This window comes from Typopeltis vanoorti, chromosome 19 (assembly GCF_054136105.1).
Source record: "Typopeltis vanoorti isolate ZY-2024b chromosome 19, IOZ_Tvanoo_1.0, whole genome shotgun sequence".
In the NCBI taxonomy this organism is placed as follows: Eukaryota; Metazoa; Arthropoda; class Arachnida; order Uropygi; family Thelyphonidae; genus Typopeltis; species Typopeltis vanoorti.
Genome location: NC_143567.1, coordinates 67,344,535 through 67,357,219, shown reverse-complemented (window position 1 = coordinate 67,357,219; position 12,685 = coordinate 67,344,535). Strand labels below are relative to the sequence as shown.

General features: G+C 34.2%; 2 protein-coding genes across 4 annotated transcripts in view; both read right to left on the bottom strand.

The window, feature by feature from the left end:
* LOC150096210 (four and a half LIM domains protein 2-like) overlaps positions 1–12,685 on the bottom strand; it is a 64,560-nt gene that overhangs the window by 36,615 nt on the left and 15,260 nt on the right. The window contains exon 1 of one of the 2 annotated variants that reach the window (XM_090409506.1): positions 1,912–2,100. The exons of the other annotated variant lie outside the window; for it this stretch is intronic. The gene's annotated coding sequence lies outside the window, so the exon portion shown is untranslated. Of the gene's footprint in view, positions 1–1,911; positions 2,101–12,685 lie in introns of those variants that run through there. 2 annotated transcript variants of the gene reach the window in all.
* The window catches only part of LOC150096209 (prickle planar cell polarity protein 3-like), a 156,457-nt gene continuing 155,587 nt past the window's right edge, over positions 11,816–12,685 (bottom strand). The window contains exon 6 of one of the 2 annotated variants that reach the window (XM_090409510.1): positions 11,816–12,272. In XM_090409510.1, coding sequence (XP_090265636.1) covers positions 12,201–12,272 — 72 coding nt within the window. In that variant the 3' untranslated portion in view covers positions 11,816–12,200. The remainder of the gene's footprint in view (positions 12,273–12,685) is intronic. The other variant, XM_090409509.1, reaches the window with a different exon arrangement.

Sequence of the window (12,685 nt, the reverse complement as noted above, 5' to 3'; positions counted from 1 at the left end):
TCACTTTTGTAGGTTGCGCAGAGCCTCTTAATTCAGTCAATTTCGATGTTGTCCTTCGGTTGGTAAAACCCAGGTTGGAATCTCATAGGATGCAAAGAATCTTTATGAGGACTTTTCACGTGAAAGTGAGTTAGCCGATCTCATATGGCTGTAGAAGGTTTTTTTTTCTCCCCGAAAGTCGGATATTTCATCCTCCCGCGTGCAGGCAAATCGGCCAGGAGAACACAAGCAGTCCACACATAGTGCATATTTATAGGCATAGAGCTAACCATGCTATCCTGAAATCCAGAGATACTCTGAACTGTTATGGGCTCTTAAGGGCCCTTTAAGAACCATAGAAGAAGAAGATGGTTTAAAACCATATTCGCTGAATATCTCATCGATTTATAGAATATCACAGTAAAGATGTTTGGAATCCTATTAAGAAAGAATTTCATAATTGAAGATTTCATTTCGTTAATTTTTTATCAAAAAGTTGTATAAAACGAAGCTAACCCCCACTTAGTGAAAATTTCCTAATGTGTTACTATCCAAGCGAAGGGAGAATTGAGGATACTAATTTACTCCATTAAATCTTTAAAATATCAAAAAGTGACACTTTTTTTTGATACCTGAGCAGCAAAAATATCCGTATTACAAATATAATGTCCAGCTCTCCATAAACAAATTCCAGGATACACTATGTCGTGGCGCTCCTGTCCCCCCTCACAAAAATAAATAATGATTCCTAGCTATAGCTGCTTCTGTGCTCTGTATCCATATAATCTATTATGGGCTGATTTCAAGAAATGTCATCCGTTGCTTGTGAAGTGAAGTGAAGCTCAGTTATTACTATCCAAACAGTATTCGCATTTTGAAGTTTTTATTCGATGTTTTTAAAATTTCTATGTTTTAATATATATATATATATATATATATATATATATATATATATATATATATATATATATATATATATATATTTAAAATCGATTGAATTTTATCAAAAGTAGAATTCATTCAGAGAAGGGACTGTTATAAGTGTGTGTGTGTGTGTGTGTGTGTGTGTGTGTGTGGCCATTTATAACATGCATGTGAAATTAATTCAGAACATTTAATGTGGGTTATTATACTAACCAATCTGGGATATTGGGTTGAAAGGGAAAAATGCATTCCCTATGCTTTCCCTATTAATAAAATATTGTTAATAAAATAGATTAAAATACGCCACAGTGAAACATTTCCTCAAGTTCTGTTATATAGGCATAGTAAATGAGAACAATTAGTGGCAGAGTATTGACGTTCTGTCGCTGATAATAATTCGCCCAGTGTCTCATGACCGTGTTTGTGAAAATGCTCGAGCGAACATAATTACGTTCACTAAGTTTATTAAACTGAGTATTATCGTAATGTGAACAGTCATAGATTTAAAATGCAGTTGGCTCACGTGTGTGCACCTTACACCCGCCCGCCCACGTCAATCACCAAAAAAGTGTTTATTCAGCAATTCTTTTGACAGCCCTCATTTTTTTCTTGGAGCCACGTGTGCTTCGGAAACTCAATCCACTGATGTGTTCTTATGACTCGACAACTCCACCCACACCTTGCTTTCTATTTCATTCGACCTCTTGCTACAAAAACGAGCAGTGTGTGTGTGTGTGAGAGAGAGAGCCCGTTGATATCAAAATTCAGTTAAAGCATGCGTTGATCGTTTCCAGCTCCACATACGCTAATTGGATTCATGCAGGAAACTAAATTCATTCATGCTTTCATACAGGGAGGGAGCTTTCCTTTAGATTTTTTTTTTCCACTTGTGCAAATAATCAAATGATCTTCGAAAGGACACTTTCGGAATTTTATGCCATTTAATTTATAGGGCCTCTAACTAAGGATTCCGGGTCTGGGAGGCTCCATTTATATAGAATACCCTACCTTGCCGTCTGAATTTTCCTGCTCTGAAGCTAAAATATCTTTTTCGAAGCATGTTCGTTGTTTCTCGGAATCGTTTCGGAGTTCGTCGGAAGAAAATATGTTCTTTTGGTCAGTAACGTTATTGTTTTGAGAGGTTAACGTTGATGATCTCCTCCTTTTTCCACGGGATTCGATTTCCTTATGCTTGATTTTACTGTGTAGGGTCCACAAGAACACGAAAAGACAAACAATTATATTCCCCACAAACATATATTGAATCATGTTACTGTGTACAATAGGAAAACGAGATTCACAAACAGACCTTCAAGTGTTAATCTCTTGACATTGAAACCGCGCTCCCAAACAACAATTAAACTGGGCCAAGATACATGCGCACGACCATCAACTTATTTCGTTTTTTTATTTTTTAGTATCACTTAAGATAGCTTTATTGAAGGTCACCTTACGACATGTACTTAACATGAAAAACCCCGCACATTTACAAATGTTCGCAGAATGTGTCAGTTTAATTAATTAAACGGATTAAACGGTTAATGCGGAGGACGAAGCTGTAGAACCAAACAGGTTTTCTAATAAACTAGCCTTTCATCATATATCCGTCTTATTTCTTTAAAAGTCTGATCCTACATTTGTTTGTAGCAGGTTTGTAATTTCTTACTCTTATACGTCACTGATACTTGAGCGCTAAGTTTCTAAAATTAACTGTAGTGAAGTTCTACTCGGAAAAGTTGGCAGCCATTCGGGAATACTTTGTTACCATGGTAACGAAATAAAAATCTCTGGAATTATTGGATATGTTTTCTAGGTTAATTCCTGAATTCTTTAAGTTCTTTGCGGTAGTATCGCGAGCATGACAAGATCCTCATATTTGAATGAATATATTAAATGAATCATCTAGTAAAGAAGCGAAATTCTGTGCGTTTGAGCATTGTCTATATTTTTCTTCTATATCTCCTACGACATCAAACTTACAGAATGGTTGTTTATCTAGCAGAATAATATTACGAAGATATACGATTATTAAAATTGATTTTAAAGATATAAACTTATAACGGCCATCTTTTGATGAGTAACATACAGTAAATTATTTTGATAGTACATTTTTAACAGATGAACAATAGCGCATATAATTTGCTTTTTATATTTGCATTCTTCTAGTCTGAGATAACAGTTTGAAAAATGTCTATAATTAATTCATTTTGAAAAGTTTTATCATCATTTAGTGACATCTCGTTTTAATCATTTTTATTAAAATCCAATTAATAAATATTAACTTCGCATTCGTAACACACTAACAGCGATGGCACCTTTTGAAAAGACTAGGTTCGAATTCCAGCCACAAATAAGCATTGGCAGAATATGGGAGATATTAATTACCTTATAGCAACCAAAAGTTTTATAAATGTACCTTAACCCTGATAAAAAAATGTCCATTTATCGGACCTTTCGGTCTAATAGGTAAATGAAGATAGGAGCAGTTATACAGTATTAAGTAGTGCGACAGGAACTAATGAATATTTATAATCTAAATTCTTTATATAAAAATCATTTCTGAAAAAATCTTCGAGTTTTGATTACTACTATTATTATTCTTTTGAATATGTGATGCTCTTTCAGCTGACTAACCAGCTAAAAAGATTTAAATGAAAAAGAAAAAGCAGTCGACATGTTTTAATTAAGTACCCGTATTATCTGCGTGACTACTTAATCTTCCAGCGAGTCTAAACACATTTAGCAAAAGTGCCAAAAATTATACTAAAATAATAATTTTTTCTTCTTTCTTCTCGTTTGTAAGCTCTCTGGAATTCTTACCGTTACATAGTGTGTTATTTATTGCTTTACTCTTTGTACAAAGATTTCCTTACTTACAGTATTAATTAAATATGCCATGGAAATACAAACGAACACGGAGTTTAAAGTAATGGGACAGAGATACTGCTAAGAAAGAACAGTTAATTAGTTGCTTTACAAGTTAAAAATAAAATGAGCAGATATTTTAAACACAACTTACACGTATTTGGCACGCACCTATGTTTAAACTTTCTGTTTACACTACAAAAGAAGGTGCATTAGCAAGAGTTACCCCTATAGGACATGGAGCAACATCGAAATGGTGAAAGATGGGATAATACCTTCTGAAACATCAGTGAAATATCCCATAAATTGCCTGAATACATTTCACTAACGCATGCAAAATAAATAGCACGAGCATACAAGTGTGTGAGAGAGGAGATATAAATGTTTTTCGTATGTTAGCACGCGACTAGCTGGTATTGTGGTTGCTGATTAACGATTTCAATATGGCTGCAATTTTACAGCGAGGATACTTTCCACTTTTTTATATATAATTATTTGAATTTTCTTATTTTTGTAAAAATTACTAATACTTTTTGGAAATTTTAAGAATTTAGCAGGACTAAATATGTTTACAAACTTCGAAAAATATCAGGTAAAAAAAAACAAGTAAAATTAACAATTTACATGTGTTTTTTTATAAAATATGTTACGCTTGAGTTGAATAAAGGGAATGGATACACTATGCTGCTGTTGGTTTTTTCCAAGGTACCACAAGAAAAGCTGTTATATACTGGAGAACACGGGTTTGGAATATAAACTCTTGCCTGATAAGTGGATGGTTGACAGACGGATATCAAAAATGGTATACAGTAGATGTGAATCTCCCAGATTTAAGGTGACTAGTGATATATCTCAGAGTTCAATCTTTTGGCCATTGTTGTTCAATCCATACACTATCGACATTAGGAAGTATCTAACTAGAGCTGTTCAATTGTTTCCTGATGATTCAAAGTTAATCAGGAAATTCAGGATTGCTACTGCTATCCAGCACTTACAGAATGGTTAGAATAGGCTGAAAATTTTGGCAAATAATAATGGTTATCAGTTCAATATTAGTAAGTGTAAAATTAGGCATTTTGGTGTCATGAGATTTCCAGCAGCATATTATATTAGCAGAGTTATGCTACAAGAACCTGATGAGGCTATAGATGGTGGTTAGGAATTTGAAGTTCAAAAGTCATAGAGTAAATATTGCAAATACAACTCGGAGAATAACTGTGATGTTGAAACTAACCTTGGCATGTAAGGAAAAGGAAGTCACTTTGCCTCTTTACACTGCACCGGATTTAATCACCGGGGTTTGGAGGAGAATAACGAAGCTATGGAAACGGTGAAGAGAGGTGTAACAAAGCTGATATCGGGTTTATGGAATGTAGATTATGAGGACAAATTGGAAGTATGTAGGCTGCAGACACTGATAAATAGAAGAAAGATATGATAGAGGATATGATAGAGGTCTTATAAATTTCTGAAAGGGTATTAGAAAATATCGATTGATGAAATTTGGTTTCATCAATCGATATTTTGATGAAACGTTATATGGAAGGGGGGGGGAAGAACACGGGGCATCCGTTGAAGTTAAGTTTGTGTGCTGTTAAGAAATTGATAAGAGCTAGATTTTTCTCTCGCGTGGCTATGACTGAGTGGATCAGTTTGGCTATTGAAGTGGTGAATGCATGTAAGAGAAGGTATAATAACTGGTGTGAGTATGGCTTCCCTCAATGAGTCCTTGACACTCTCTATGTCTCAGATGATAATAATAATATATATAATATATTATATAATATATATAATATTGAGTCCGCGCGGTTAGCCTAATGGCTCTGCGCTTCGCAACCATATGGGGAAGGATGTCGTAGGTTCGATTCCTGTCGACGACGTGAGGTGCTTAAGGATCTTCCTCAGTCATAGCCAAGTTAGCCGGGCTTGGTCGTGGACCGCAGGGTCCCTCCCACCCTATTTATCTGGGGACTTTCATCCCGCAAGCAGGCAAACCGGCCCCGTGAACACACACGGATACAGTCATGAATAGGATGAGTCATGAGGGGATGCAGCAGAGGAGTGGCTAACCGGCTGCATTAATACGCCAGTAATCCCTCATTAGGAGTAGACTCAACCCGTCCTAGATGGATGAGAAGGATAGGATATAATATTATACACACACACACACACACAAATTCTTGTTTACAGAGAGAGAGAGAGAGAGATGGTTATGGTGGTTTGAATATATGTGGCATTTGTAAGCAATGAATTTGAATCAAATAATAAATAGAGAAGTTCATAAATCGTTGTATTCCAAAGAGTGTCTCATTTTTCATTTTTTTAAAAAGGAAACAGGTTCTAAATTGCATATAAATATGTTATTCTACATGCAGCATCTTGCAAACAAATGACTGTCAAACTTAAAAGTACTCTATTAACCTGAAAGGACTGAGAATTTTTTGGACTGAGAAACAAAACGCATACAATGCTGTAAAGCCAGATTTTCACTACTTCCTTCTTAAGAAATGGAAGTAGATGAATGAAATGGAGGGGAAGGAAAGTAAGTAAGACTGATGAAATGAAAAAATAAAAAACAGTGTTCTTTCAAGTATTGTTTTTGAGAGGGAGTTGAGTCAGTAAGTTGATACATATCTGTTGTACATACTGGCCACTGAATTAGAAGCATTGTTCGTAAACGTTACGTACGCAGCGTATATGCAAAATGCTTGGTCATGTGCGTCACCGCGTGTTTTAAGCAACTATCTTAGAATGCCGCTGGTCAGTAATTGCCAACGGTGTTGATCAAATTGGGAAAAATCAAAGGATCTTTCGGAGTTTCGATCCAGAACTTATTGTGGGAAATTTCGGAAAAGGTGAGATATCTCTGGTGTTTAATCAGTGAAAAAATAGCCCACATTGCTTGTCTAAGAGGCGTACTGTGGTCCTAAGACAGTCTATTAGGAAAGAGTTCGTCGTCTGAGAAGGTTTGTATGGTCAAACAAAACTTTTTATGTGCAGCAATTGACCGAAGCATTTAATGGAGGCTGTTCCGACCCATATCTCACCGAACTATGCGCAGGGAATTGAAGATGATCCTACTGGCATTCACATGCCTATATGGAAACCACGGTATTAAATAAAAGTTTTTAATTCAGCGGTGGCAGGTATGTGTATTTTGATACTTCGTATGTCATTTTCGAAAGTGGTCGACGACTGTGGTTATAATTGGTTTAGGAGGTTACTATAAAAATCTATTGTCGAAATTCGAGTTTTGACTATAATTAATAACTTCAAATAAATTTCGCTTTATCGTTTCAAATGAATAGTTTAAGAGTTCTGTATAACCTATTATATCAAACAGCTTTATGGTATGCAGTTTATTAATGCTTCTACATGCAACTTTCTAGTGGCAAGATCTGTTGCATGTTATCCTAGAACTAGTAATAGGGATTTTATTCATCTGTTTTTGATTGTATTTTGGGGGGATTAAAATCCAATCGTACGTTAACTGTAGCAAAGCCCGGTTAACCGTGTGCTAAATTCTCTGCTTTCCAACATACAAACAGTGGATGAATCCCGTTGCAGCATGGATATTGCGAATATCCTTTAGTAATTTGAAAATTACTAAATGCACTAGTAGTACTCTCGAAGTAGTACCAGTATTACTTTTACTTATTGGATGTCTGAAGTAGTGTGAAAAGAATGGAACAGGATTCTCAAATCTAACCGCCAAGGGATTTTTCACTGATCCAGATAATTTCATTTTAATAAACTATAAATGAAGGAATTATTTTATTATTAATCTTTTTATTGTGATGAATAACTTTTAAAAACGTTTACTACAAGTAAATAAATGCACCTTTCTTGTGGCTGATATCTTCTTCGAGAACATGAGCGAACAGAAACGTTAGTGATGGCAGAAAATAATGACTTGACGTGTGATTTACAAAGGCTTATTTCATACAGAATTAGGAAATAAAGCTATCGTAATTTCATCCAATGAAAGTATTATTTTCTATAATAATAAATGAAAGTCAAGAGTGTTGTGAATACGAACTTCAAATGAAGTTCGTATTCACAATAAATAACCTTGGCTAAGACGCTTCGAAGGTGCTTGATAAGGATCTTTAAAATTTGTCGCAAAAATCAAGTACAAATTTGGTTTCACATTTTGGGAAAAATTATTGCACATTTTTTGGCATTTTATGAAATTATTTGATACACATTATTGTAGAAAAGAAAAAAATTATTGCACTATGTAAAATAACAGTGCAAAACATGTAACATGTAAAATAACACAGTGCAAATATTATGGGACTGCATATTTTGGAATATTTTATGAAATTATTTGATGCATTATTGTAGAAAAGACTGTCATTTTCAAATTACGGTCAGTGCAATAATCGCATTCGTTTCGGTTTTAGAGCCCTTTCTAGCCTCAATTTTTTTGTGATTTCAAACCACAAAAAATTCCACGAAGGTGGAATAAGGTGATTTTGGTTCCTATTTTAGTCATTTGTATTTTTATTTATTTTACATAGTCTGGAAACCCTGCTCTAGAAGCCAAACATAGAAAACTTGTTCAAGCCATTTCAGGCCTCCAATAAGCTGGAAGATGGTTTCACCGGGTGATGAAATTCATCTCTCACATGGTAAATGCGCGCTTTTTACTTTTAAACTTTCTGCGTAGAGCATAGGAGATCCCGAAAAAAAATCTTTTGAATTAGAAAAATAGTAACACTTTAATGCACTCCGTGGGCGTACGTGTGTGTGTGTCAATCACAATCATGCACCTTTTTTGATTGCTGGCAATCACAGAGAGGTGCATTTGCAATAGTTTCAAAACCTAACCGAAGATTTGTTTTTTTGACATATGTACTGTACACATAGTTTTGTTTAGCTTATTTATTTTTCATTAAATTCCATTTCATAATTATCGTTAATACCAGTTCGAATGTCTCTCCAAATTTACCCAACAAAATGGTTCGATTTAAGCCAAAACTGATTCACATGTACATGTCCTCGTGTTTGTCTTAAATTTCAAATTTTATCAAATTCCATCAGGACGAGCGGAATTATTAAAATATTTAATTTCGATAAGTTTTGGGCCTCTTTACATGGTTCGACTGAAACCAACATTGAAATGACTCGACAGATTTTTGTAAATATTTCAAACATAAATTTAATAACACCCATGCAGCATGAGTTCCAAAATAACTTAGGGACTGAACAGAACAACAAAAATGATAGTTGCTTACACAATTTGCGAAATACACCCAATAAAATCCAAAATCCGGATTCGATTTTTATTATATAATGGAATAAATATGATATATTTTATTGTATGATTGATTAATTAGTATCTAATTAACTTACACGCTTTTTTTTAATTCTGGGATTAATATTATGTGTTGCAAAAACAATAAGGACGTGTAAGTACTTCACAAATCCTTTGTTTTAATTCACCTCAATTGTAAATAAACTTTCTACTAAACTGTCAAACGGACACATATTTTGGCTTATTTCTTCACAATGTTCTTAGGAAACGTTCGGTGTGTTCACTTTTTTTGGGGGGAGGGGGGATATTTCAACATTGGAATATAGTCCAAACCAGGAGGTGCATCCCCACACCTTAATTTTACTGCTACCACATTTCAGATTTCAAATTTTGCTCTAACTGTTTCTTAATGGCACTGACTGACTGACTGAAGGTTAATAGGAGCCTCTGATAATGGCACTCCTATTAATCGGTGATGTCTGTATAATTTTTGTTCCAGCTCTTTAAAGGACCCCATGCTCAACATTGGACAACAACAAAAACACATAAATAAATAAATAAAACAACTTTATAGTATAATATCTTCTAAATGCGTAAATTACAATATTAGCTGTATATATACCAAAATTAGATGCATATGCTAGCAATATCTTTCCCCTCCCCTGTTTAGAGGATGGCGTATAAAGCATCACTAATTATCATTACGGATAGGAGTACCATCGACATGCACACAGAACGATGATCTCTAGATGGCATCAGTAGGTAGCCAAAATAATTTTCTTCGAAGATTGGAAGGTGTAAGAGTAATCTAATTTTAAGTAGGGGGGGGGGGGGAAAGGCTACCACGCGAATACTGAGTACATTTCATGTATATCAAAAGTTAATACGGCTATTTAGCTTCATTTACAACTGTTATAAATTGTAATATAAATAAATCATAATTTATTTTTATTAAAATCATAAATTAGAGTCGTAAATGTTTCTGTCCTTACTGCGTCTCCTTCATAAATATAATAAACGCTTGCTTCGTTTAACAGTTACTCCATATTTCCAATTGAAAAGCTAGTAAAGTGTTTGCTTGTCTTTGTATTCAACTATTATTAATTAATGCATAGCTATATTTTTGATGCATTCTTCCTAACTTAATATATTGCTGAATTTCACCACTCTTTTAAAAGAAATGATGTTTACGATCACCAAAAGATGGTGCCACTAGATAACGAAATAGAAAAAAAAAAAGACTAATTTTACTAGCGATCGACATATTTGCGTTTCGTGAACTTTCTCTCTCTCTCTCTCGCACACGCACACGACACGCAAGAGTTCACTGGTAATATGGAAATAAATCTATTGCACTCAAAATATTATGCTTATTATTATATCATTACTAGACGGCTTCTTTAGGAGCATTGCATACGAGTACATATTGATGTTTCTTCTTCAGCGTGTTACACTGCAGATTGCATGCTGCAGAATAATTTTCGATTCATTGCAATTTGAAATATATACATTATGTCTTCAAAACAAGAATTTTATTGCATTAATCGGAATATAGTAATGATGCTCAAAATTGAGGAAATATTATTTTTCCAAAACGTTTATGTTTTTTTTTTTTACTTTGGAATTGGGAAAACTTGCATAAAAATGTTCTTCGAGTTTTTCTACTTTTCCCAAATGCATAAGAAATCACTTCATATATATTATTATTAATATATATATATATATATATATATATATATTCAAAAAGAAACGAAAATCATAAACCAAGTGACTGGCTATGATTTTATAAAGAGTATTATTTCCGTATAAATAAATATCATAAGGAAATATCCAGTTACAAATATCTTTGAAATTTTTAGCCTTTAAAAGCTTGGTTAATTTATTTTTCATTTATTCAAATAAAATCTAACTGACTCAACTATCTTACCTTAATATTATGGCAGATTTTTATAATTCTTGTTAACACGTTTTGAACTGAAAGAATATCCTTCACCACTATAATATATTCTGTTAAATTATCGCCTTGTGTTTATCTGGTAAAGAAGGATGCACCTACACAGATTACTTACTGCTTATGTACAAGGCCAACCACAGGTGCTCTGCCCACATAGAGTTAGCATTTGTTTAATTCATGGTAAATATCTTATTTCTAGATTAGGCTGACAGCCTTTTTTGCACGGTAATCATTCATCCTTGTTTAGGGATAAATTCTTTGATTTATACGTGAAACTGGCTTGTTATGACCACTTATATTTTCTCAATATTTTAGCAGTTACAATGAAGTATAATAAAGTCACAACATTATTAAATTTTTAAGTTTTGCAGCATGAAATGCAACAATAAAGAGACACCGTGATCTGATAATAAGAATTTAATCTTTAAGAAAAAAATAATAGCCTTTCTGGCTATCACAAGACATAACTATTGCAAAAATCCATAATACTGGACAACATCTGTTTCGTATTTGGCTAGATTGTGGTGAAATTGAAAACATATTGCTTGGAATCTTGTGCTGCGTTTCCTTGAAAGGGCTCAAATCGTCTAGGACTAGACTCTACGACGAACGTCGCAGAGCCCTTTTTGGCAAATTAGTCGATTAGTGTAGATAAAGCAGTGTGGAATGCAATGATTTATCTGGCGTTCGGGGTTCCACGCAATAACTAACGGACCTAGGCTAAATTACGTGACATAATTTCACTTCATAGTGTCCTATCTCCAGCAAAGCTTCCTGTGGATACCATAGTGTACCCTATAACTCTTTATAACCATCAAATGAATACATTATGCGTAATTATAGTATTGTATAGTGTTATACATTAACTAAAATGGCTACCGTATGTAACGGCGCTCTCATTACATTGCTGTGATATTACAATGAACATTACTTTCGTTCTTTGCAGTAACAGTTGTTTGAAAGTGAGAGACTTGAAATGACAATCCATCTTATGAAGCGTCTTTCTGACGCTATTGCACGAACTGCTCCTATTTTCTCAACAATGAACTGTATATAATGCAATTGTGGCTTCTGTAACCGGGCGATTTTATTCACACAATCATATGATCCATAATCGAGTATATCCTTTGGGTGTATTATGATCTGATCTGACCAGGGTTTAGATACATGATGATCTGATCTGATAGGTATCTGGTATTTGATTAATTACTTTACTCTTCAGCATAAGAAGAATGCTTTAACAGTCCATTTCGAGTATCCCACTTGTTCCGGCCCCCAGCGAACCGATTCCTACGAAAAAAACAGAAAAAAAATAATGCAGCAACAGTAGTATTATAACAATTTTATCAATGAGGCGAGGTCTTTTCCACAACCTCTTCTCTCCTCCTCACTTTTTATGACGCGATCCAGTGTCTAGGTACCATTTGCAATATTGAATATTGTGTCATATAAATGGAGATATAAGAATAGAAAACTATACAAGAGGCCTACGAAGAATATATGGTCACTGCTAGATTTGCTCTTCTGAGGATGAATTTCCCATCTCACTATATTTATTGCTAAAAATTTGCTAACATACAATGTGGAAATTATTTTCGCTTATGATTTAATTCCCTTAAATTATAATAGTACCACACCTCTAGAGCTTTCGTAACTTAGTCGGTTTCGACGAAACTGTTTAGTTGGAAAGACTGAATACTATC